A 27,915-nucleotide genomic window follows, 5' to 3' on the forward strand; every position below is an offset into this window, starting at 1 on the left:
ATTTTATGGAAAAGCTAAATAAAAAAAAAAGGAAAAGAGTCCTGTCATCTTAGCATAGGCGCTCTATAGCTTATAAAAACAGAACGCCTATCATAGATAGGCGTTCTCTATTCCTCACTTTATTAATAAAAAAAATTATTATTATTATTGTTATTATTATTATTTATAAATAATAATAATTAAGTTCATAATAATAATTCATACGTAATAAATAAAAAAATAATAAAAAAAACCATAACAATAACATTTTATTTATAAAAAAATTAAAATACAAGTATTTGAATGATACTCGTAACAACTAAATTCCGTAAGAAAAAGAAATTACATTATAAGTTTTCTAACACAACTAATTAATTATCAACATGCTAACAACTTTAGAAGTGCACCGACTTGAATTACCCTTGAAAGTCGAAACCTCCACACCAACCACCACACCACCAGCAGTGTTTCCACCAATCTCTACAACCGCACAGCCTCCACTAACCTCAATCACCTTTTTCATTAATAAGGCACAAAATAGAGAAGCCGCACCAAACACCTGCAAATCAAAAGATGAAAAATAAGACATTAATCCAAATTATAACATATAAATCAATTGATAAAAGAAAAAAATCAAAAATTATAAATGAAAATCTATTGATAAGAGATGAAGATCAAAATAAGGACATGAAAATCAGAAAATAAAACATGAAAATCAGTTGACAAAAGATAAAAATCAGAAATTATAACATAAAACCAAACACCTACCAAAAGATCTAAAATAATTGAGAAGCAATACGAAATTTTAAAATGAAGATCAAAATTTTGAATTAGAATTAAATCATGTACTATAGATCGATAGAAAAAACATAAAAATCGTATCAATCACTTTAAAACAACCAAAAAACAAAATCAAACATTGAAATTCGAACACAAATGAGATTACATTTCATTTTCTGGCTCCAAACCTTCCACATTCCTTCGATCTTTAATTCTCAGATCTAGATTGAATGCATTCGAATTTAATTTTTGAAAACTTGAGGGAAATTATACGAATGACCACGTGTTGATCTTCATTTTTAAACCGAAAAACGGATTTACATGCCCAATTATGATTTTTACCTCATAGGGTAAGAATTTTATTTTTAGTTTGAGAAGATGAGAGGAGAAAGAAAAAGAAGAGAGGGGAGAGCGGAGAGCGGCGGGTTGAGGGGTAGGTTTTTATTTCGCAATTCATAGGGTAAGACTTTTATTTTATTTTTTATTTTTTAAATTATGCTAAAACTTATAGATCGGTTATCAAAGAAAGGCGACCTATAACTATAATCATTTTTTTTATACAAAATATATAGAACGGTTAACATGACAGGCGCTCTATAAGTCTTAACATACAAAGCGCTCATCTTACATAGGCATTCTATAGAATTCTAGGGATCACCTATCTAACTTGACAGCTCTATATTGTGCGTTATGTATTCCCTATTTTGTGGTAATGTTGGTTTGACAAATCGTCGCATCTAATGCTCTCGCGACAATTTATCTCTTTTTCCATGACATGTTAGGACTCCATCACTAATATCATTGAGTTTAACCAAAAACAACATGCATACCCGGTATACCTTACGTTCCTAGGAAAGTAGTGATGCCTCGCTTTGGCATAACCCATCACTATTCTCATTAGTTCGGTAAGTGTTGTTTTAGAATGACAAGTTTTACTCAATATTTTAGGGACCTAGGGTTTCTATGTTGGTTTATTTAAGTGAACTTAATTAATCATCGCAACATTTTGAAATCCTAAGCATGCATCTAACATATCATTCATAATATAAGCATAAATATATATCAAAGACATAAGTAAATGATGCATTTGGCAACTATAATGACCCCTTGAATCTTCAAGTCTTCAAGGGTCTTCATTGCAACTTTAAGGTTTCGTCTCAAAAGAACGCCGTCTTCAAGACATCACCATCATTTATGAAACTACTAGTATCTACGATTAGGACTAATCTAAATATAAAGGTACAAAAATACGCAACGGTTCGCAGACCGTATTTAGATTTACAAAAATACATGACGGAACGCAGTCCGTATTTTCTATCCTAATCGAGCCCTACTACTTTCCATTTTCATAAACCTAATATACATTCCATTCATCCATTCACTATATGTGACTGGCCCATGCATTTTACAACGAAAAACAAGTAACAATGCAACATTTTGCGCAAACTAGTAACTAATTACGGTGGTTAATTCGATTAACGCGCCTAATTAAAACTATTCAAAGTTGTTAATCAATTATGTGATTAAACGCGATAAACAATGAAGCTCCCACTAAATTCCGCATCCAACTTAATTAATCCGATTAATTAAGCCGGTAAACCCATAATTTTGCCAAATAAAATATTTTGCAAATGTCGCTCACAACCTGAGGCCTAGCCTCCATTTTTAATTATAATAATTTAAACACAATTAAAATAATTAAATCGGCAAAAATATGCAAAAGATATAGCCCCTACGACGCTTAAGTGCTAGCTGCTGCCACACATTGCAGCACTTCACGCACCAAGTGCATCATCGTAACACCAAGCATGCGGCCCCACGCACACATCGCTCAAGCAACGCAAAGCCCAGGCACCAGCCCGCATCCCTTGGCAGCCATATGCGGGCTGCGCAAGCAGCCCAGCTTGGCGAGAGATTTTGTGTGGGTGAGTGCTTCGGTTTTCGTGCTCTCACCTCGGATTTTTATCCCGATTTCGTGTAACGTATACAATTAATTCTAAATTATTTTTAGAACTAAATTTGGGCAAAAATGAAAAATAAAATAAGTTTAACCCAAATAAATTCAATTTCAAGTGCATAACCAAAATTAATTCCAAGAACCAATCTTTAATAATTTTGCTTTAATTTGGTGCAACAAAATTGATAAGGGCTAATCTCATAATTTATTTAACCATGCATAAATTAACAATGAGTTTTTGAAAAAATTAAAATAAGATGGAAATATGAACTCAAACAAGTTTGAAAAATTACATCTTCCAACATGAAGACTAATTACATTTTATTCACAAGTTTGAAACTTTATGACTTTAATCAACTTGAATAAATGATTAAATCAATAAATTTCAATAAACAATCATAGAATCTAGTAATATATAACTTTCCCACCACTTAAAATAATTAAAGATTGAAACATTAATACTTTGAAAACTTCAAATTCAAACCTTTTCACACACAAAGCAATTAATTTGCAATTTGTGAAAAAATAGCTAACTACTTGAGCACTAATTATAACTTGCTAATAATGCTCAAAATAGGCTAATATATGCAGTAGGTTAACAATAATAACCAAACATATAATGAACAATTAATATGTCATTAAACAATCAAGGTTTAAAGATTCAAAATTTTTGATAAAACGAAAAAAGCCTCGAAAACAGTGTTTCCGAGCAGAATTTGGCTTCTGGACTATTCTAAAAGGGTCAAAAGAGTTCCAGAATATCGATTCCACCCAAACTCACTAGTCTTGGGTCGAAATCTGGGTTCTTGAGCCAAAATTTGATATAAATCGAGCTTAAAATAAATAAACGAGCTTCTAATCTAATTAGCGAGCATAACAAGAAATTAAATGCCATTTTAATCATCTTGATAAAATAGTTACAAAAATTAAATGAGCGAAGCTCCGTTACCGCTGTTGGGTTTCGGAAAGTCTGACTTTCTGCGGAAATAAAACCCGACCCCAAGACCCGCACATAAATAAATGCAACTAAATATAAGCATACTAATTAACATAATTAATAACATAATTTATAAGAGAAAAGAAAGACGATCTTACCCTTGTAGCGTGCTTCGCTCACCAGATCTTTTACTTAAACGAACACGGACTCAAGAACGGAAAGAGCCCCAAATGTGGCCCCTCCAACGGAGTCCACCCTCAAGCATGACCCGTACGACCCCTACCCCGGGGTTTAGCCGGGGCTAGACCAAGAAAGACTAGAGTATTACGAACTTAAAGGTTTTCTCACCTAATGGGAGATGCCTTATTGAGTTCATCTCAACTGACTAATTCCCAAGGTATGGCTTGGGTACTTATACGGAATGCTTCCTTGTGAAATCCTCTTATTTTTCAATGTGGGACTTTTTCTCATAAATATCTCACATGGAATGAATGTTAAATGCAATTCCTAGTTAAATTAACCAAGGAATCACTAAGTAACAAATATCACATGGTTAGGTGAGGACTAGTTCCTCACTTGCTCCCCAAGGAAACTCACATCCATTTCGAGTTAACCATGTGGCACCCAACCTTGAACCCTAAGATGGGTTTGGTTGGGCCGCCACGCATTGGCTCGCATCCATGACCTATCACCCGGGTTCGCGGCCAGCTGCCACGTGGCGCACCACCGCTGCCACTTGGCGTGCTTCCATTTGGCGCGCTTACCTAGACTTTCACGTGGCTAGGCCATTGCGAGGCTAGGGTTTTACTTGTTACTTGAAGCATTTTCTCGTCTCGCCAATTCCTAAATTTTGGCTCGACTCTTGAGATTCGGTTCCGACGCTCTAAGATCTGAATCCGACATCTTTCTTCGTAATACTCTAATGACTCACTAATTCCTTTTGGATTAATTCGTCGACACGGATCGTTAACTTGATTGGGTGTGACCCGAAGGGTTCAGTCAAGATTAAGTTGTATTAATTATACATTAATATTACTGATTGAAAGTGGCCTCTAAATAGGCATTTTGATCACTTGACCTTGCTGAATAATTAGCTCTATAATTGATTTCGAACCCTTTATTGGAATAATACACTTGTTCGAAGGATACCATTCCTTTCAAGTACTTACATTGAAAAGGTATTGGCACGATTCAAAATGGAGGAAGCCAAGAGAGGTCACCTACCTATGTCACATGGCATAACCCTAAGCAAGAAGCAGTGTCCAAAGACACCTGATTAGCGAGAAAAGATGAATCAGATTCCATATGCTTCGCTTATTGAATCGATCATGTATGCCATGATATGTATTAGGCCAGATGTATTGTATGCCTTGAGTGCTATGAGCCGATACCATTCAGACCCAGAAGAGGCACATTGGACAGCGGCCAAGAATATCCTAAAGTACCTGAAAAGGAACAAGTATAAATTCCTAGTATATGGTGGCTCAAATGAATTAGTTATTGAAGGTTACACCGACATAAGCTTCGAAACAAACAGAGACGATTTCAAATCGCAGTCAGGATATGTATTCTATCTAAATGGAGGAGCATTTAGTTGGAAGAGTGCTAAGAAAAGCACAACTGCAGATTCTACAACTAAAGCCGAATACTAAGCAGCTAAGGAGGCAGTTTGGATTCGTAAGTTTGTTGGTGAACTTGATGTTGTACCCTCCATCAAGAGTCCAATAGCCCTCTATTGTGACAACAATGGAGCTATTGCTCAAGCCAGAGAGCCAAAGGAACATCAGAAGGTCAAACATATCAAGCGGCGATTTCACATGGTAAAGGAATGGAAGTCAGAGGGTGAAATCAGAATTTGTAAAGTTAGAACGGACGACAATATAGCCGATCCACTTACTAAACTTTTGCCTCAAGTGAAACACAATAAGCACGTTGAGGCAATGGGAATCAGGCACATTGGTGATTGGCTTTGATTTCCTTGTTTGGTGTTTTAATTAATTTTAGAATATTTTAATGTAAAACACTATGATGAACCATTCAAATTTTGGAGTAATTTAATTTCATGCAATTTTATCACTCTATTTCTACTTAATTGTGGTTCAGGATTAAATATTGAGTCCATTCGATTTTGAGAATATTCAAAATAGGGTATCAAGACCAGTCTTGGATAAAGAAACACCTATTAAGTGAACATTGAATATTGTAATCGAAAATTATCCTTCATCGAAGTCATTTAAATAATGGACGATTAATGACCACTTGAGATTAGTGTGTAGTTTGATTGTCATAAATCATATGCACTGGTATTGGTTTAGAACCATACCGGATCGACCTATGAGAATACTTTAAGAGATTTAAAAATCGTCATAAGTATTCCTCTCATTATGGCTATCGGAACCTCTTCCCTCGACCATGAGTATTGTGAGTTCTCTTGTTTGAGTATTAGTTCGTTTTGATTTTTGTCAAACGTCTGCCGTACATGGGGATTATAACGGCAACACTCGGGCGGCTAGGTCCTCTTAGTAAGAGAAGCTGACAGTACAAGACTGGGAATGTCGCCCTATTAACAATAGGGAACATGTCTTTGTTGTTTACAAGGCCTATTGAAGAGCGAGACTGTGAAAATACATGGCCGTGCTCAGATAGATTTTTAGAAATCATTAGCTTATTGACAGTCGAACTCCGATTTCGAGAAACACTTCTGGACATTATAAGGATGACGAATAATCTTACCTTATAATTCATGAAGAGACATTAAGTGACATAAGAAATATGGCTATACACAAAAAGCGCACTTGCCCGGAAGGACAAGTGGGAGATTGATAAGAACGATGTCCTTTGAACAAGTGTATTATTCCGATAGAGGGTTTGGAATTATTAGAAAGATAATTATTTAGTGAGGTCAAGTGATCAGAATGCCTAGTTGGAGGCCGCTTCCGATCAGTAATATTAATGTATAACTAATATTACAGCTTAATCTTGATTGAACTCTTCGGGTCACACCCAAGCAACTAACGATCTGTCACGACGAATTAATCTGAAAGGAATTAATGAGTCACTCGAGTATTATGAACATAGACGCGGAAATCGAGCTAAGAGCGTCAAGATCAAGCGTCGCAAGTCGAGTCGAATTAATAAAAAGACGAGACTGTAAAAACCAATTAATCAACAAGTCAGTGCTCGAAAAATCCTAGCATCGTATTGGCCTAGCCTATCAATGTCAAGGGTGACTGGCATAGGATAGCCAAAGCCATTGCCGCAAGGTAAGGCTTGGTTGCAAGCTCAACATACCTAACATGGCCGAGCTAGCTTTCCGTGCAAGGCTAGGCTACCGCAGCCATGCGCACCAAGCTAAGCATGGCTAGTAGCCAGCCCGCACATCGTAGCAAGGCCAGCCGCATTGATTGTTGGGCCTTGTGTGCGTAAATGTGGAGTGTTGGGCCGAGCCAAGCGCAAGCACATCAGTAGCACCGCAAGCACGCAATGCGTGCGGGCTGCGTGTTGTGCGATCCGGCGCGCTTGGCTTCTAGGTCGAACCCGCACACGCACACGCCGACAGGCCCAGCCAAGCACAAGGCCGCCAGCTGGGCGCACCTTGGTTCCCAAGGTTGGGTGCCACGTGGCGTCGTGTGAGTGAGCTGGTTGGTTAGGCTTGGGGAGCAAGTCTTTGGTCTCCCCATTGTGGTCCTCACCTACTTTCTCCCTCCTTACTTGACACTTGTTGATTAATTATTGCATTGCTTTTTCTTTTGACTTAAAAATAAAAGGGAAAAAAGATTTTTACCGACTCTCCCACAAATGTGTAGAGTTGAATGTTAGTGGAAATTCTCTATAAATACTAAAGTATTGGGATTTGAGAAACCGACTTTAGTTGAACTCAATAAGGAATCTCCAAAAGAGAGAAAACCTTTAATTTCAGAAAAACTCGAGTAAGTTTATTTTTTGTCTAGCTCGGCTAAACTCCAACTAGAGACCGGACGGGTCGTGTTGCGGGTGAATTTCCGTTGGAGGTCTACGCACTTGTGGGACTTGAAGCTTTCGAAGTAAGAGCTCGTAAAGCGAGGGAAGCGCGCATTAAGGATGATATTGTCTTTCTCCTTATCTTGTTAATTATGCTTATTAGTTATAATAATTGTGAGCGGGTCTTGGGTCGGGTTTTGTTTCCGCGGAAAGTCGGACTTTTCGAAACCCAACACCAGTTTCTCTTGTATATTAAGTAAGTGACATATCTTTTTTCTTGTGTCGTAAATTTTTTTTCTCTCCTCCGTTTATATATCATTCAAATTAATTTATTAATTGTTGTTATTTATTTTCTCTCTTCAATAATACTATATTGCATTTTTTTTTTCTATTCTCTATTGTAGATATTCTAATCTTACCTCTCTTTAATATAAATACACCATAATCTATCAATTTAAAATGAACTTGGAATCACAATCAATCGAAATTCATAATAAACTTAGTATCTCAATTGAATTAAATCAATAATTCGAAAGTGTATGGACCAGACAAGTGCAGCACCATCGTTGTCGACCTCCGTTGAAATTTAAGCTTTTTCCATGTATGATTCAATAACTTGTATGAGTTATGTGTAATTTGTTATAAGTATATTTCGTATGAGGTTATTATTTCATAGGGGTTGAGTACCCCATATATGTTCATGAATCATTGTTGAAATTAAGATTCTGCCATTTTGTGTACTGAATTTCTCTCTTCTCCATTTCTCCATTGCATTTTTCTACAATTCTCTCTCTTCTAAATTCTTGTTATTTGTTTATTTAAAAAAAAAATCATGTTTTTGTTATGAAATAAGGGGAATAGAAATAAATTGGGAGAGAATAGATCAGTCATTCTTATTCCATCGAGTAGAGATATATATACATACAATATAACTAGGGTTTGGTTGAATAAGAATATAAACCCTAGTTCTATATTGTTCCGAAATGATACAAGGGAGGATAATGGATATCCACAAATATTTCATAGCACTCCCCCTTGGATGTCCATTATCGAAGATTGTGCCTCGTTAAAACCTTAATAAAAAAAAACCCTATGGGATAAAAACCTATTTAAGGAAAAAGAGTACAACATTCCTTATAATACGTTCAAGGTGCTGCCTCATTTAAAACCTTACTAGTAAAACCCAATGTGGGACAAAACCTTGGTAAGGGAAAAAGAGTGCAACACGTATTTTTTCCCCCTGATGAATACATAAGTAACATAACTTGAGATCTTCTAGTCCTGCATCAATGAATCCAAATTAGTTGAGTATCTTCTCACAAAGCGCAGAATAGTATCATTCCTTGATCTTCGATCCTCCTAAATCTTCACATCTTTCACACAAACAAGTGAGTCTTCATATCACCATAATTATGATAATAATACATGTGTTTGTCCACATTTCATTCGAAATCTTTGTTTAAATTTGCCTTAACCATTATACTTTATGCCTTCTTTTGGAGGCCGTGAATAATAGAAATATATATTGATGATCATTATTATTTGATCAAACATTTCTTAATAATTATATGGCAACACATGCTATTATTAATGTTATTCTCCAATCTTGTATGAATTAAAAATATAACACATGTAATTATATACATTGATCATGGTTCTTCTGGATCATAATAAAACAATCTCACGCATAACTATCCCGTTGATATTCTTTAGAATTTTCATAATTGGCATGATAATTCTCATGCAAATACAAATAGTAATTCTCGATCTCACTAATTCTCATATGCTCAAACTTCAGGTTGAGATGTCAACAATATAGTCACATAGACCAAAGTTTGATATAATTACAATATTCAAAATATAAAATTTGTAGGGCTGGATATATAAGTACGTTGTACATAAGTTTTTCGGGAACTCTAATTCATAAGATGCTATAAAATCCACGTCATCAATAATTTCATTACAACTATAAGCCCATTGGAATATAAATATTTCTTCGTAATTTTCCATCAAAGTTACAAACATTCACACATACCACAATAATCATATAGAAATTAGTGCATGCAATATGAGATATAGAAATCATGATAAGATATTGAACAAAATATACCATGAGTAATGCATCTAACAACTTCCTACACATGCAATAAGTATCCATTAACCTATGACTCACAGATGCACATGAACATAAGACTCAAAATAATGCAAGACATTGTACAGTGTAGATTTTAAAAATCCATATTTCATTGGACTTCTGGTCTATGATAAACTTTAATTATTATTATTATGTCGATATTAAAATGGACATATATTCCAAATCCCTTGTTCACTAGTCCATTATATCATGCATATGCATTATTTATCAGTTCCATCATATACCGGTATCATCATATAATTCCTCAAGGTACAATTTTAATTTACATGCTATTTTGACAATGATATCTGGATACATTTTTCATTGGTACCATCATAATTTTCTTACATCATAGGCCATCTATTGTAATAATTCAAATATCTACACAACTTCAAGAGTATTTCATACACCTGGTATTAATATACTATTACACTATTAAAAGTGTCAACTGCACTATCTTGCCCTATATCACATCTTTATTTTGGAACCGATCATATAATCTACACTTCAGGTGTAGTGATTCAAGTATATACAATTGGCAAGCTTTATCTCAATGTGTAACATATCTTGATAACATATGGATGAAAGTTGGCTAGATAACATTTCAAATTACCATTATATATATAGGGATCATCAGTTTAATTAATTTTTGCCAACTTACTCCAATTCTCCCCCTAAGTTGGTATAATATCTCATATATAGGGGCATCACAATTCTTCACCAACTTAGTATACAAATTTGCAACAAAATTCATTTCATGGGAGGATCATAATCAACAAAATTTATCTCTCAGAAGAATTATATTAAACAAGTTTTTATCTCTTCTAAAGAGCAATTTTAAATCATTTCTTCCTTAACTATACGTTGCATAATGCATATGTATTTATTATTAAATCTTTCATAATTTGTTCTCTTCAGGAGATCAATAATTCAACATTAATGGGGAGACATATGTTAAGCAGGTGAATTTACTTCTTTTCTCATTTCTTATGTGCTGACATATAATAGCCCAAATCAAAAGAATTGTTATACACGCATAAATCACTTGCTTGTAATTCTACTAGGTGGTGATCTTTTGGATCTTTAAAAACTTAAATAGTGTATTTGGTGAGCTTCTGGTCACTTAATAGTTGACAGTAATATATAAGTTATTTTGGTGAACTTCTGGTCACCCATTACTATTTTATATTAGAAATCAAAACCTATTAACTCTAGAAATTTTCATCAATACAAATTATTATGAATCACAACCCAAATATAGCCCAATCTCAATGTTATGTCTTGTCATTCAATTCATTTCATATAATCTAACATTGAGAGAGCGTCAGCACATTACTTCAGGTTTTTATAACGGGTAATTATTAAACCCGGATGGCCTATTTTAGTTATCACATCCAATCACTTCTCTAAATTTGAATTAACTCGATCTGGTCATTTTTAATACTAGTTATCACTTATCAAACGAACTTTATGCATGGCCATGATATGATGTGGTATTATAACACCAACATGTGTTTTTTCATACAATTGGCAAGACAATCAATTAATATTTTATCCAATAATTACTTATACTTTGCTGGAGTTTTGACTATAACTTGATACATGTCAATCTTGTTGGACATTTCTTGCTCTTCTGGAGTCTTTATATAATCATGGAGCATAAGAATTTTACAAACAGTTATTTCTTCTAGAAATGTTGGGATTTATCACTTCCTTAAGTTTGTCATGTCCTGGCTCCTTTTCTTTTCGAAGATACTTAATTATCTTTAGAACTTATTGATCTATCATGCTTCAGGCGTGCTATAGGTTTATCAGTAATCGATGTTGTCCTCCTTTTTGGACATCAATTTTAATTGGAGCATTTGCAAATAGTATATATACGATTAATGACATTTATTTTTTATCCATCTTCAGGATGGTATCATTTCGAAATATATGAATTAATATGTAGCCACTTCTATTAAATAAATCATTGACATAATGTATGTACCAAACTAACCATCAATATACTTTGTTATTGATGTGCAAGGATTACATAAAATAATGGAATAGATATAATCTCCCCCCTAATCCTTCCATAAAGGGCATGAAATGAATCCAACAATATTCAAATCTCTATCACCTTTAAAAGCGTAAATTCTATTAGCAATGTTGTATCAAGCATAATAAAATTATTCATATAAACTCTTGCTTGTAACTCTTGCCCAATTATATTAATCTCTTATAGGTATGGGCATAATAAGTATATTTTACAGCTAAGTTTGCCACAACGTCATCCATCTCTTGCTCAAAAAAAATATTGTGCAATCATGTTTAATTTACAGATCTTATAAGTTTTGCATGAATTATATTCATCACGAAAACATGCATGTATCATTTCAATCATACAATTATTTCTCATTTATTTTTGGGAATAAGATTCTAGTAATCTATGAATCAATAATACTAACCCAAAGTGTGATATCTATAATAACTACCAAATTAAAAGACAGTATGTCATCATTTCTAAACTTTTGTACTTATGTAGTGGACATCTAAGCAACATGCTTTACCTTTATAGATCATGCAAATTTCATTATAATATTCTTAAATCATAATATATTAGCAATAAGTTACAAGAAGGTGAGAAATTATATTGTTGTTTATGTACAATGAACGTCTAAAACATCAATTGAAGTTAAATTGAATCAAACATGATCATTATGTAGTATAAATATGAAAATCCATCACTCCATCGTCAAAGTTACATAATTTTCTCCAAAGCATTATACTAGTTTAATGTATTATAAACTTATATATATATATAGTCCAAAGACTATGCATAATATATAAGAAAATTGTCATACAAATATACCACCCAATTGAAAATATATATCTAATTAAACAAAATTAATTAAAACATAACACAGATGAGTAGCGCACGAGAGTAAAGGGTGAAATTCATAATAAAGTTGATTTAGAACAAATACGGCTTAGTAATGCTAAATTGCGGCAAGACATGAAATTTCACTAATAAAAAGTTATTAGTAGGCGTCTTGCGCTTTCGAGGTAAAATAAATAAGACATCAACACCTTAACAATATATCAACCACTATCCAATAATACTTACTAAAATTATCTATTATAGAAGAGTTACTAACAATAATGATAATACGATAGATATAGTACATCAAACATATTAATCATGAAATCAGTTATTAATACCTATGCAAAGTAATTAAGAGGTGCGAAACTACAAATTACATTCAGTGAATATGAGGGGAGTCAAGAGACTATACGAAATAAGGTTATTTAATCAAATTCAATAAAATTAATGAAGTATTCATTAAAATCAATAAAGTATGCAACAATCATTTTTATCGGCAGCGGCAGTAGCACATCAAAGAGCAAACCCCTGACTTTACTTTGCATCAATGAAATAACACGTATATCTTACTTGATCTACTCAACTATACTTGCCAAAATAAAGATTAGGAAACAAAAGCAATCACATGAGCACATAAGATTAACATGTCATATGTTTGTGGAAAAATCTGTCATACTTGAGATATCAAGTTCACACATAAAAATTTGTAGCACATAATTCAACATCACCCATAATAAGGTATGACAACTAACTTTAACGTAATATACAAACAACAAGAATGATTTATTTACTACCCCAGATTACAATAGTTCACGCACAAAACATTCATAAACATTTAAGGTTTAATACCAATAATAATTCTAAATTTCTATAAGAGACAAACTAGTAGGGATAATCACATACTACGCTTCATGCTCAATAACCATTGTCCAAGAAGACTATCAAGAGATAACAAAAACATCTGAATCAATTAGAAAAATTATAGAGTTCATGATCATACAAGATAACAAGATTTAAGAAAGGATACAACAAGTATTACGTATTAGAAAAGCAAATAACCTACCAAGTATACAAATCAACAAGTCAACTATATACTTGCCACGTACGTATATCATAGAAGAATTCCTCCTAACACACTCACCGAGATGAGTTCAATTCAAAATCTATCAGTTGTCTGCATATTCACTAGCATAGCACTATATAACTTCTTGCAAATTTTGATTTAAATAAAGTAACAGTTCTTTTACTTCTTTGTGAAAGTATATCTAGCGAGGTTGTAGAATAAGAAGAAAGACTGGGTTGGGATGATATTGTTTAATCATCAATAATTCAAGATGCCAATAAAGCTGCTTTGATATTATAGACATAGAATATTTTAGAGCTTTCAAAAGATTAGATAATAATAATAATAATAATAATAATAATCAAAACGAACTAAATCATTGAAGCTGCTATGATATTATAGAGAAACATACTAATGTTTACCTTTGTTTTTGAAGGCCACGAGGAACAAGCCTTTGAAGACCTAACCCAAAACGCTTTCCCTAAATCCAACGCAACCACCAAGTAATTAAGCTGCATCTGCGAGATTCCGAGTATCACCTTCATCTTCAACGAATTCGCCGAGAAATCGGAGTTTGTTCTGTTGAATGCCTGCAATCATATCGTTGCTAATAGGATCGCCCATTTTCGAGTGCCCTGCCATTGATAGACACACTATTAAATTTACAAAATATAAAAGGGCGTTGTTTTTGGGTTTGAAATCAGGATTGCTTCAACTTCGATGATGGTGATGGTGTTGCCGCGGTGTTGGATAACGGAACATGAAGAAATTTGGGGATTTTAATATGGTTTTCTTGGCTTAATTTTAAGCGTAATTTTGATGCTAAATTGATTGCTTTTCAAGGTCATCAATTTTTTTTTTCTTTCTTTCGCAAATGAATCAACAGTATGATAATTGTGATTGAAATATAATCTTAATTGATGGTTTAGAGCTATGGTGCTGATAACGAGTTATGAAATAAAGGGAATAGAAATAAATTGGGAGAGAATAGATCAGTCATTCTTATTCCATCGAGTAGAGATATATATACATACAATATAACTAGGGTTTGGTTGGATAAGAATATAAACCCTAGTTCTAGATTGTTCCGAAATGATATAAAGGAGGATAATGGATATCCACAAATATTTCATAACAGTTCTTCGTTTATTCAAAATAAAAAATAAAAAACTTCTTGTTCTTCGTTACACTATGACTAAATATAAGGATTACTTGTTTACAAAAATGGGGTTACTCGTTAGTAAAAGTGAGGTACTTGGTTACTTGCTAATAAAGTGGGGTTACTTCTTGTTAGTAATATATAGGGCTGGCAAAAGCTGACCCGACCCGAACTCAATCCGAATTAAATAGGTTTTGATTAAAATTTTCAACTCGTTTATGTAATTGGATCAACTCAAATCCGACCTGAAAATAAATGGGTTAGGTTCAGGTTAGAAATCTCAACCCGAAAATAACCCGCCTTAACCTGTTTAACTAATTAGGTCAGTTTTAGGTTGGGTCAACCCGAAACACACCTGTCTAAACCAATTAGTTTAAATTATCATTAGTTATTTTTTATTTAAAAAAAATAAAAAATTGGGCCCAACCCATAAGTGGCTATCTCTATTCTCTAAAGTAAAATAGCTAACCCGAATTGTAAAACGCCGTTCTCCCTTAATCTCTCCTCCCTTTCCTTTCTCCTCTTTCCTCTCTCCTGTTTTTAATTTTCCTCATCAATTGTTGGTTTAAGGTAAATCCAAACTTGTTAATCTTCCTCAACTAACTCATTAAGGTAATTCACTCATAAACTTCATTCTTTTTAAAATTATGTCGTTTAATCTTGTTAAGAAACATTAAAAATGCTTATTATTACCTTGTTAAGGGGGTGAAGATTCTAAAAACGAGGGAATCCTTGTATGGTTTTTACTTTAAATAGGCATATGTTTCATTTTATTATTATTATTCTGAAAGATAAAGGGTAATGTGATTTTTTTCATTTTATATTTCACCTTTCATCTGCTTTAGTCTGAGTTTTGATAATTTGTTCTTATTTTAGGGTTTAATTTATGGCACAAATGGCTGGCTTTCCTCCTGACACCATTGAAGTTGGACCACAAAGAACAATACTCGTTGATTCAAAGAAGAAGATTTTAATATGATTTTTCAACCCAGACTTCACTATATTTGTAACTTTTACTTGTACAGTTTGATACTTTATCATCTGTTAATGAAAAATATTTAGTTCATTTATTCAAGTAGTATGTTATTGGACCATAATTAAAGGGGTTGTTAAATATCGCCCTCGAATATCTAACTAACGCCCGCAAAATAAAATAAAATTACCTATTTATCCTTATAATAATGATTATAAAAATAATTAAGTTTACCTCAATTTCACACTTTTACTGTACACAAAACTTTTTACTATTCTCTCTAGTGGTCAACGGCCACTAACGCTCATCGAACAACCACCCCAACCACCGTGAGTTTCAAAATCAAACAAATTTTTAAAATTTTGCAAAATCAAATTCGTTAGATCTTATGGACAACGACGAAATACCAGAAACACAACCTTAGACGCTCTCCAAAGGCTCGTCGAATTGTACGAAATCAGTACGTCGCAATAATTTTTTTAAAAAAATTAGAAACGCCTAGAATTCTCGAATACCCTTGGCTAAAACGCCTAGTTTTTTCGAAACATCCTAGGCTATTCGAAAAAACTAGGCGTTTCAGCCTAGGATATTCTAAAAATCTAGGCGTTTCACCTCAAACACCCAGATTTTTCATACAACCACATGGTTGTTTGTACGAACAAGGCGTTTGAGCCAGGACGTGCGAAAAATCTAAGTGTTTGCAGCAAATTTTGAAAATAAAAAAAAAATAAACATTTTTCTCCGCTGGCGATCGACTTCCCTTTGTCCTCACTCGTCATTACCGCGGCTGTGTAGATCGTGAACCGGAGGTAAGGAGTTGGTGGTTAAAAGAGGAGGAGGAGGAGGAGGTGGTGGTGGTGGTAGTGGTGGTTAGTATGAAGAGGTGGTAGTGGTGGGTAGTATGAAGGGGGGTAAATTGAGGGGGTAATTTTTTTGATTAAAAAAGGGTAAATTTGTAATTTTAGTTTATTTTGCGGGCGTTAGTTAGATATTCGAGGGCAACGTTTAGCTTTCCACTAATTGAAAGTTAAAAAATTAACACATAAAATTAGGTCGGCTTCAAGTCAACCCGTTTATTAGCAGGTTAGGTTTGGGTTCCATTGTCTAACTTGTTGTCATAAACAGGTCGGGTTCAGGTTGGGGTTGTCGACTTGTTTATCTAAACAGATCAACCTGAACCCGACCTGTTTGCCACCCCTAGTAATATAGGGATAACTTATTTAATTACGTTACTTGCTAAGTTAAAAAGGAGTTACCTACTTATAAGTAATACATAAGTTAAGTTAGTTAGTATTTATGGGGTCACTTGATCAGTAATTGTAGGGTTAATCCCGGAGCAAGTAAATACCTTGGGTTTCAAGCAAGCCGCTGCTATATCCATTTCATTAGGAATTGATGATCTTTTCACAATACATTCTAAAGGACGGCTAGTCCAAGATGTTGAACAACAAAGTTTTCTCTTTTTTTGAATTGAAAAAATAATTTATTAATTAATTAAAAGCCATACTACATCTGCAATAGAGATTCGACATTAACAAATACATAAGATATTGAATCAAATAAAATTTTACTTCATAAAAATTATGATCGTCGAGTAGACCTTGCACCGTGGAACATCTCCCGCTAATATCGTAAGAAAACACAGTCTTGTTAGAGAGACAATCTAACGATCCTTTGTAGCCGTGAGCATGTTTTCCTTTTGATTCATCTGTCTGAATTTTAATACTTGATAACTTTTTTTACCAACGAAATAATTTCATGACAATCCATTAGATCTAATAACATGGATTAAAAAATAAGAACTTTCTCCCTCGAAAAGTGGAGATAAACCTTGTTTTTTTTAAGGAGGTAAAAAAACCTTTGTCTTTTGAAGGAGATCGAAAACCCTTTCATTTGAGAGAGAAATGTTCCTCCCAAACGAAGGAAGCATTTTTATAAACCTAAAAAACTTTAAAGAAACAAAGAATGGGGCGTTCCACTGGTTAAAACCGATGGAAGCCCCTTCAAAAATCAACAATATAATGGAGGCTAAGGTTTTGGAGAGAGGAAGGAGGAGAGAGGAGAGAATAAACATAAGGTGATTACATTATTCATGCAATAATGCGTCATTTAAAACAGATCCAGCCATTACTATTTAACCTATTAGACATCAATGGCATTGGAGTGCATATCTTCACGAAGGTGATTTAAGTACGAAATGCCTTAAAATGGAATATAGTTGGCAAAGTATACGACTTACTAGCAATCTCCCACTCCCATCACCAAGAGACTTTTCTAACTATAGCATGCCAGAAACGGAGAGTTAATTGATGTGGTTAGACCTATACCCTAAAATGCTCTTAATATAGAGAAAAAACACTGCTCAATTAGATACATTTACTTTGAAAAACGTGCAATCGAATGTCGATTGATTTTATTTAAGTTTTAACGATTCTCAATATTTTTAAAATTTATTTCTTATTTCATTATGCTAGTTTTAAACACATCTTTCGTTCCTATAATATTACGTGTATCATTTTATTAGGTATTTTTGACAATAAGTCCTTACTTAATACCAAATAAGAGAGAAAAACAGTCACAAACATTGCACCAAAACTCTAAGTCACCAACTCACCCACTAGCACCACGGCACTCGCATAGTCGAACTCACTTAAACCCTAAGGTTCGAGCCCTATTTTATTTCATTTTACTTTTTGTTAATTTTAATTTCTTATTAATATCTTTTTGTCATTTAATAAATTTTTATTTTTATAGATGACATTACCACTTAATATCAATAGCATTGTTAGATTAACTACCCAAACTATAGAGGAAGAAAAAGGCAAAGCTATTTCGATGAATAAAACTTGTACTGACAATATTCTTGTGAAACAATGATACTATTCTGATTTTTAAGTGCGGTCATGTGGTAGATGCATTAATGATGCACAAACCAATTCCGCTTATAGTTTAGTTCAAAAATGATGTAATTTCAAGCAATTTTAAATATAAATTCACTTGGACAATGCTAATTAAGAAGTTGCTCTAATCTACGGTTATGAACCCAAACAAAGCACTTAATATGCTTGAATCAAATAATTTCAATTTCGATAAACAATATATATGATCATTTATCTTTATTGGATCGTATCCTTACAACTTTCTATTTCTAAATTAGCAATGATATAATACACATAAAATTTACGTTTCATGTAATTTGTTAATTTTTTAAAAATGTAAACGTAATTAGTTTCAACTTTAAATCTAGAATGTCTTTTAATGATTACCATAAATAAATTTATTTATATTTTATTATAGAATTAACTTTTGTTGATTTGAATCAATAATAAATGTTTCTCATATTGTCATTGCAAAATATCCTGTGTTATTTTATGGTCAAGAAATTAGTGCTCTTAATTTGTTTAAATAGAAAATATTCAATTAGGAGTACCCATCACTATGATTAAATTTACAATGAATTATTTCTAATGTCAGTGTTCATGCTAATTAAATAAAAAGGAATGATATAGAAACTCTAATTGTCATGGATATTTTTAATGTTACCGAATCTTCTGGTGCATCCGTTTTCAATTATTATGATGAAATCATAGGGATATACGTATAAAACATAATGCCTTTATAAATTTTTTTTTCCAACCCACATGATTTCCTTAGCTATAGTGATGGTGTGATCAAATATCCTAAGAAATATGTGGATGTTATAAATCACATAATATTATATTAGATGCCTAATTGTATAACCTAAATGACAATTTTAAGAGATTACTACTTTGTATAACTTAAGTAAAATAGTTAAGTGATGCAAGTATGAAAGATTCTTCTGAAGTTTGATTTGATGATTTTCTTATACATGTCAAAAGGTCTAGGAGCAAGGATAATGTATCATTTTGACTATTTTGGGATACTGATAGGTATTTACTTTGTTTAAATTTATTTAATGTTTCTGTGGTAAACATCCACGATTTTATAAAATTTTTGGTGGTTATTCTTTAGTTATTAATGTGAACATCTATGGTTGTCGTTCGGGAGAGAATGGAGAAGGATAGTTGCAAAGAAGAGATCCTTCTATATTCAATAGGATCTAATAGAGTACCATGAATCTTTTTATTCTCCTACAATGGAGATTATGTTTATGTATTCATATCTAAGTGAAACATTTTTGCTCCCTTTATGGAGTGATGAGAAAAATGAATTTTGGAAAAGTATACAATAGACGATTAGAGCACTCAACATCACCAAATTGTGACTAGGTACAATATATGACTAGGTTCACGTTCATTAGCTAATAATAAGAGATATCTTTTACTATCAATCTAAATGTGTTAATAAAATAATTTGAAATTGATGATCATTTTCTACCATCTTAACTAGAGAATAAACTAAGATGTACATTCTAATCACCGCTAGAGAAATGAAAAAAACAAAGCATCTCGGTTGCTACACACTATTATATACTTCGCATATATCTAGAATTTTTATTGCTCTTGTTTATGTCTAAATTACAAGGAGATAAGATACTCTAAAGCATATAACAAATAATGTTGGCGCCGCTGTAGAGAGTTAGAATTCTCTGCGAGCTGGTTATAGAGTTTTAACTTTCCATAATAATCGGAAAAGTGTAACGCGTCGATTTCTCATGAAAAACATTTATGAGGACTTTTCTTATGCCACTGCAAGTTACATCATGCAGAATCACGAGTTGAAGTAATCAAAACTAAGGATCGATGATGTCAAATTGGCGAAGAGTTCTGATTTTTAAGCTGGGAATCTGATAGCAAATTGCAGTTGAATATTAACGAATAGAGTAAAATACATTATAGGGGATTCACCTTTTCTACTTTTCATCATTTGGGAACTCACCTTTCACTTTTCTTTGTTTGGGGATTGTCGTGAGGTATTAAAATTTTTAAGTAGATTATTTAATATTTTTTTATAGCTAGCTCCATAAATAGTTTAACTTAGTTAAATAAAAATTACAACACATACTCCTAATAAAATAAAGGAAAATTGATTTTAATAATCCCAACTTTAATCGATTTTCTTTAAATAATACCAACTTTTGATTATTCTAGAATAATCTCAACTTATATAGGTGTCTTTCTAAAATAATTTAAAGTGTTATTTATGTTGTTTTTGCTGATTCCTTTTGGGACTATAATTTTTTTTTTAAAAAGTTGGGATTATTAAAACCAATTTTCCTAATTATATTTCATAAAAAATGTTTTAAAATAAATTAGAAAATAACACCACAAATTTCTAAAAAATTTGATTATAACACCACAAAATCTCAAAAAAAAAAAAAGTAAAAAAAAACCACCCCAATAATTGGATTTCACCACCATCTCACGGTTTTTTTGGATGAAATCCTTTAGTGGGACCCATCAAGTGAACGTATCACACATTGATTGGTTTTAAAAAGAAAAAAAAATTAAAAAAAAATCGAAACCCTAACCTAGGACCAGCCCAACCACGACACTACCGCCGGCAACCCAACTCCAGCCGAAAACCACCACTGCCCCACCTTGACCGGCGAAATCGAGCGACAACCACCCTACACTGGTGGCTTTACCCGTTCACCCCTTCCTTCACCCCGAAAATAGCTTAACTTCTGCAAACCACAGTGCAAAACTATCATGAAAAACCACCCCCTTCTGCCCCACCCTTGAAACGACCAAATTGACCATCGAAATTTACCATTTTGGGTTTCCATGGTCGATTCCGGCCATTTTAAGGGTGAAAGGGTAAAGGAGAGGTGGTTTTTGGCCGTTAGAAATTCGAGCGTTGTAGTTTTTGGTGGCTAGGTGTTTCAAGGTTCGGTTAGGTGGATTTTTCAGTGGCTAGGGTGTTTCAAGGTCGGCTAATGTGAGTTTTTTGTAGAGGATTTATGTCTTCAGCAAGTGCAATTACTAAATATATAAATGGATCAAATCATGGAGATAATAAGTTCCTTCTATTGGGTCGTCATTGTCTGTTGCTAGACGTGATAAATAATCTTTAGACTAGTCAAATAGTTCAATGCCTAATAGAATGGATCCTATGAGGTCACACATAAGGCTGATAGATTAGATAGAAAGTATTTTGGGCTTGGTTTGGACTCTAATTATACATGTGATGAATAAAAAAAGGCCTTGCCTAGGGTTTGATATAACACACTAGTAGTCAATTGAGAATCGACTAGCTAGCAACCGAACCCTAGCCTCACTACTACTTAATGCTTATATTCTCGACGCTTTACCTTCGACACTAGGGAAGACCGTCACAATTAAATTGAGAGTTCCGTGTTTCATCGACGCTTTTAAGCGTCCTTTGATTTTCTCGTCTATTTTCCGCGTCGAGAAACATAATCACATGCCCTGCACGTGATAATACGTTGCAGCTTAGGGTTATCATTTCTCAATCTTTCTATTTTCAACCACCGCCCCTCTCATCTTCTCTATTCTCTCTCTCGCTCTTGTCACTACTCAAATTCTTCCCATTCTTTGCTTCCAAATTCAAGATCTACTTATAAAAATTAATGAATTTATTTGTCTTCACAAGATCTGTACTTCTCAAGGAATTTCTAGCAGGTGCAATTTTTTTTCCACATCTCGATTTTTGATTCTAATTGTTGAAGTCGATCGACAATCCATTTTTGTTTGTCTTCTAATTTCTATAGTTTACCCTTAACTTCACTCGTTTTAATTTGTTTTCTGGTGTGATTCTTTAGTTTCGTGTTTTAATTTTGCCATTTTTAAGGTTTTCTCTAATTTGTGTTTATCTAGGCTTCATCGATTTCATTTCAGTTTACAATGCGTAGAAATAAATACACATTTATTGTTCAAATTCAATTTTAAAGTCTAAGGTTTGGTTAACCAATTTCTTTGTTAGTAATATCATTGACAACTTTTAGCCTCCATTGCAGTTTTAGAGGTTGGGCTATAAAGATGGGTAATTGACTTTCCGTTGCTTTTTTTTTTTAATTTTTAATTTTTTTTTGTTTTTTTTATTTTATCTATTGTATATTATTAGGTTTAACTATTTTCTATATCGATATCATATAGAGTAGTATTTATGGTGAATGGATGCTCTGATTGTATATTTCGGTCTTGCAATTGTCTGTTGAAAACCACTATGATTTTTATGACCAAGTGTATTAATACAGTGATTGCTAGGAAGTTAGAACTATAAACAGGCCTAAATGTATAATATGTTGAGTTTTTCACTCCGGTCAAGCAAGCAATAGATGATTAAGATTTGGTAAGCAAATAGATGTCTCAAATTTGGTGTTGGTGTTGTTCTTAATTATTTGTGGTTATGGTAGATAGGATAAAGTGTAGGTGACTAGGTGGGTTGCGGGATATGATATCTTGTTGCTTTTATTATGAATTATTCATTCTTAGCTTTTAATATACCTTCCTATCAATATTAATGATGTAGTTTCTTTGTTTATGTATGATCTTTATCAAAAATTCCCTTCTATTGGATCAGATTTGAGGCTAGAACACTAGCTATTGGTGAAGCAATTGAATTAGGATCAGCTATATATAGACTATATATCATTCTATCTAGAATCGGCATGCAAAAAATCCACGACTACAAGGTAGATTATTGTTTTACACCTGATATATTCCTGGCCTGTCGCTCATTGATTTCTAATATTTAGGAAGCTATGAATTTTGAAAATTTAACCTCCAATATTGGTTATCATAATCCTAGTAATAGTACTACTAATACAATTATTAATTATTTGTTATTGTGTGATTGTGTGTATGGTTGATTAGATGTGCATGATTTAATGTATATTAGTTTAGGATAAAGTAAGATTTGTCTTTTATCTTATTTCACAACATCTTTTAAACTTTTAATGCTCCTTTTTTTAATGGTTTGTAGCTTTTAATCTGTTATTAGATTAGATGTGCATGCTCTTATATTCGTGGTGTTGTAGGGATGATAAACTTAATGTTAGTGTTAATTTTTAATCTACTATTATAACCAGAGGTTGACACTGAAATTTAGTACCTTCTTGAATGCAGCTCTCTTATAAGTCACATTCTTAGTTCTTACGAAGGTAGGATATTAATCAATATGACTTCTGACCTTCTGAGCATAAAGTATGGATTCCTTATATTCTTGCATATAACTTCAATTCCTTTTTTTTTTCTACGGACCTCTATATCTGTAGGTCTGGAACATTTTTCCATGTTCCATGTAAAAAACTTTATGATTCATATATGCAGAACTGTAGATAATAATTGGTGTTATTATATGAATTTCACATGTTTTTAGTTCTACACCATTGCTTTGTAAGAAACAAGTGTATTTATGTAGGTTTGTTCGTGTCAGCATATGGTATTAAGGGGCCTGCTAATTAATTTTTATTCTGAGACACTAATTGTAAGTACTATATCAATCCATATTATTTCTCTCCATCTTCTTAAATTTCTAATGTGTTGGAGTTAATTCTTTTAATTAGTTAAAAGCTAGACTAAACTTTTTGAGGTATGACTGGATTTAATTTTCTAAGATTTAGATTAGCTAGCATAGATATTTGGTTGGTGCTTCCTGTTGAAATTTTGCCTCTTGGGTTTGCACAGATATCTGAATAATTTGATCTAGTATTCTTTATGTTTTAGTTTTCTAGAATAAGTTTGTTTTGTATATAATTACCTACATTTTGTTTATATTAATTTTAGGTTTCTAATGACTCTGCAGGTCATGGTAGCGGAAGATCCGAATCAAGAGATGCGTATTAGCTCGTTGAACCATTGACTCACATATCGAACAAAACTTGTAATTATATTAATAAGCGTTAGTTTGAATGGTTTTCGTTTGGTGATGACGATTAGATTTAACTGGTTGAACTAAGACTAGCTACACCCTATATTTTAACCTTTAAGGTTTCCTTTTGGATTATTTAGACATTACAAGTACTAGATAAGCTTTATATCAGACAAATTATGGTGTAATAAGTTTAATTTTGCTTATATGTTTTTGGATACAATGTATTATTGTAATTATTATTATTATTACATTCCTTTTGACGTATAACATTATTAATTTTATTTTCTACTTTGCACATTTAAATTATTGCTTGGTATATAAATAAATATATATAATTTGTGAACATTAATAACATCAATAATATAATCATTTCATTATGGATGCATTTCATTATGAATTTAGGAAAAAGAGGGAAGCATCAAATTCTTGACACTTTTAAAAGTCCAAGATGTATACTGCCAAATTTGCTATGACCCACGAAAATAAAATTGTCCACAGTTAATTGTGTCGACAAATAAATATTTCGACAATGAAAAGTGTCGAGATTCTCGACGCTTTAAAGAATCAAAGAAAATTGTAGACATAAAAAACTATCGACATTATTGACGCAAAAAAGTGTCGAGAATTCTCGACAACCAAATTCTCGACGCTTTTTGGCGTTGAAATTTAGTTAAAAAAGTGTCGAGACTTAGTTTTTGTGATTTAAATAAAATTCCAGCATACTTATATAATATAAAACATCACTTTTAGACTAGGAAATCACATTTAAATCATTGAAACCTTTTTCCCTTTTATGGGTGATCAAACCCTAACTCAATAATTAAAAAGTAGTGTGTATAATTAAATTAAAGCATCAAATTGCGGGCATTAAACTCATTAAAAACATGTTTAAACCATGAATTAATCAATAACAACCTAGCATAAATCCCTAGCCAATTACATAAAATCTCCAATTTATAGGGTTCATAATTTAGGGTTCTTCATTAAATAAAAATTTGAAATTCGTATGAATAATTTAACATCATAAACCCAAAATCATTCCAAAAATATAATTAAAATCATGCTTTAAAAACAATAAAACAATATAATTAAATTAGGAAGAGAAAGAGGTTTTTTTTTCTTTTATACCGAAAATCGAAAATGAGGGAAGAGGAGAGTGAAGGTGGACGGCAACCACGTCGCCGGTGCTGCTGTTGGCCGTCAGTGGTCATCGGTGATCGGTGGTGGCGTCGGTGGTCCTCCTGTGGCGACGGTGGGAGAGAAAGAGAGAGAGAGAGAGAGAAAGGTGTGGGAAAGAGAGAGAAAAAGGAGAGGAAAAAGAGAGGAAAATAAAGAGAGAGTTTTTGGGATTTTGTGAAATCTGACAATTATGAATCTTGAGTGGAAAAATCTTGAGGTTTTAAAGTATTTATACTCCCCTTTTAAAGCAAAAATTCATAATTGCAAAACTGCAATTACTAAATCCTACTCCCCCTTAACTTTTCCTTTGGGGCCAACTTATCAGGCTCTTAAGTTTCCTTAATTTCTCAATAGGTTGGTCCAATTATTTAAATAAAATTGACTCAATTCAAAATGTTTTTATTGCCTCAATTCATAACCCAATTAATTTATATACACTTACATATTCTTTAAATAATTAATTCCTTTTAAAATGAAATGAATTATTTTAATAAATAAAATAAATAATTTATATATATATAAAAATATTATAAAAAAATTGAGTATTACTGTCTACCCCCCTTATAAGAAGGTTCGTCCTCAAAACTTGGGCACGAAAAACATGAAACTTTGTTCAAAACTTATTTAAAACCGTACTTTTTCATCCATTTAATAAAAAAACTTTTCCTAATACTTATAGTTGCTGTACTTTTTGTAACCTTTCTCGATTTTTTTCTTTCTACACTTTGAATGAAATTGTGCAAATTATACTAAAAATGTACAAAAATGCTTGAAAATAAGGTAAAAAGCGCGAAATTCTACCGCATTCTACCCTCCTTAAAGAAAACGAGTTATGTCCCCGTAACTCAACTAACCTCAAACAATTCTGGGTATTTCTTTTTCATTTCATCCTCAGTCTCCCAAGTCGTTTCCTTAGTCTCTTGGTTTGACCACAAAACCTTTTCTATCTTGACATCTTTCTTGCGTGTACTACGCACTTTACTGTCAAGAATCTTTACAAGTCTTTCCTAATTGGTTAGGCTTTGGTCTAGTTCTATAATTTTATGTTGTAGGACATGCGACTTGTCTGGGGTATACCTTCTCAATTGAGAAACATAAAACACATCGTGTACCTTTCTGAGGTCCATAGGTAATGCTAACCTATAAGCAACTTTTCTTATTCGTTGCGAAATCTCATATGGTCCAATGTACTTTTGACTCAACTTCTTTTTCTTCCAAAATCTCATTACTCCTTTCATTGGTGAAACCTTAAGCAAAACTTTATCACCAACTTGGAATTCCTCTTCTCTACGCTTCAAATCTACGTAACTCTTTTGTCTATCATGGACAGCTTGAATCTTAGCTTGGATTTCTCTCACTTGCTTTGTTGTTTCTTCTATCAATTGAGGACCTAAAATTATTGTCTCACTAATGTCACTCCAACACAGTGGACTTCTACACTTCCTTCCTTATAAGGCCTCAAATGGTGTCATGCCAATGCTTGCATGGTGACTATTATTGTAAGAGAATTCTACCAAGTCTAAGCTATCTTCCCATCCACCTTGGTAGTCTAATACACAAGATCATAGCAAATCCTCTATGTTTTGGATAGTCCTCTCAGATTGTCCATCCGTTGCAGGGTGGAATGATGTACTCATCTTCAATGTCATACCAAAGTTCTCCTTGACACTTTTCCAGAATTTTGAAAGAAACCTAGAATCCCTATCAAAAACGATATTCTTAGGAACTCCACGTAACCTCACAACATTTTTGATGTAAGCCTTTGCAAGTTGTTCCATTTTTGAGGCCTTAAGGAACTCGAGCAGTTGCACAGTTCCTTGAGGTCTCTTATGCTCTATCTTAACTTTCTGACAGGTTAGACACTTAGCTACAAATTCCGCTACTTCCTTCATAGGCAACCAGTACACCTTTTTCAAATCCCTGTAAAGCTTATCTCCTCATGGATGAATTGAATAGGGTGTATTATGCCCCTTTTCCATCAACTTCTTCTTTAACTCCTCACATTTCTGTGGTACACACCACCTCCCCTTAAATCTAATACTTCCATCATCATGGATATTGAAATCAGTTGCCTTCCCTTGCTTAATTTTCTCCCTTATACGATCTAATTTCACATCGATCCCCTGCTTGGTTGTCCTTATTCTCATCAAATATCGTTGGTTGGATAC

At 33.0% G+C, this 27,915-nt stretch overlaps 1 protein-coding gene across 1 annotated transcript; it reads right to left on the bottom strand.

Annotated features, from left to right (window-relative positions):
* Positions 1-346: 346 nt before the first annotated feature.
* On the bottom strand, positions 347-27,639 carry LOC145581039 (uncharacterized). The gene is made up of 4 exons (XM_081638110.1): positions 27,399-27,639; positions 26,825-27,137; positions 26,602-26,728; positions 347-538 (listed from the first exon to the last, which is right to left on the bottom strand). Exons 1-4 carry the CDS (start codon positions 27,637-27,639, stop codon positions 347-349), a joined length of 873 nt encoding a protein of 290 aa, XP_081494236.1.
* Between the last annotated feature and the right edge of the window lie 276 nt (positions 27,640-27,915).

This window comes from Chenopodium album, chromosome 15 (assembly GCF_948465745.1).
Source record: "Chenopodium album chromosome 15, dcCheAlbu1.1, whole genome shotgun sequence".
NCBI lineage: Eukaryota > Viridiplantae > Streptophyta > Magnoliopsida > Caryophyllales > Amaranthaceae > Chenopodium > Chenopodium album.

Coding starts and splice junctions, on each gene's coding strand:
- LOC145581039 (XM_081638110.1), bottom strand. CDS start 27,639: ATGAAGGAAGTAGCGGAATTTGTAGCTAAGTGTCTAACCTGTCAGAAA. Junction 27,138..27,398: donor AAGTGTCAAGGAGAACTTTG/GTATGACATTGA, acceptor CAATAATTTTAG/GTCCTCAATTGATAGAAGAA. Junction 26,729..26,824: donor TATGTTTCTCAATTGAGAAG/GTATACCCCAGA, acceptor GATTCTTGACAG/TAAAGTGCGTAGTACACGCA.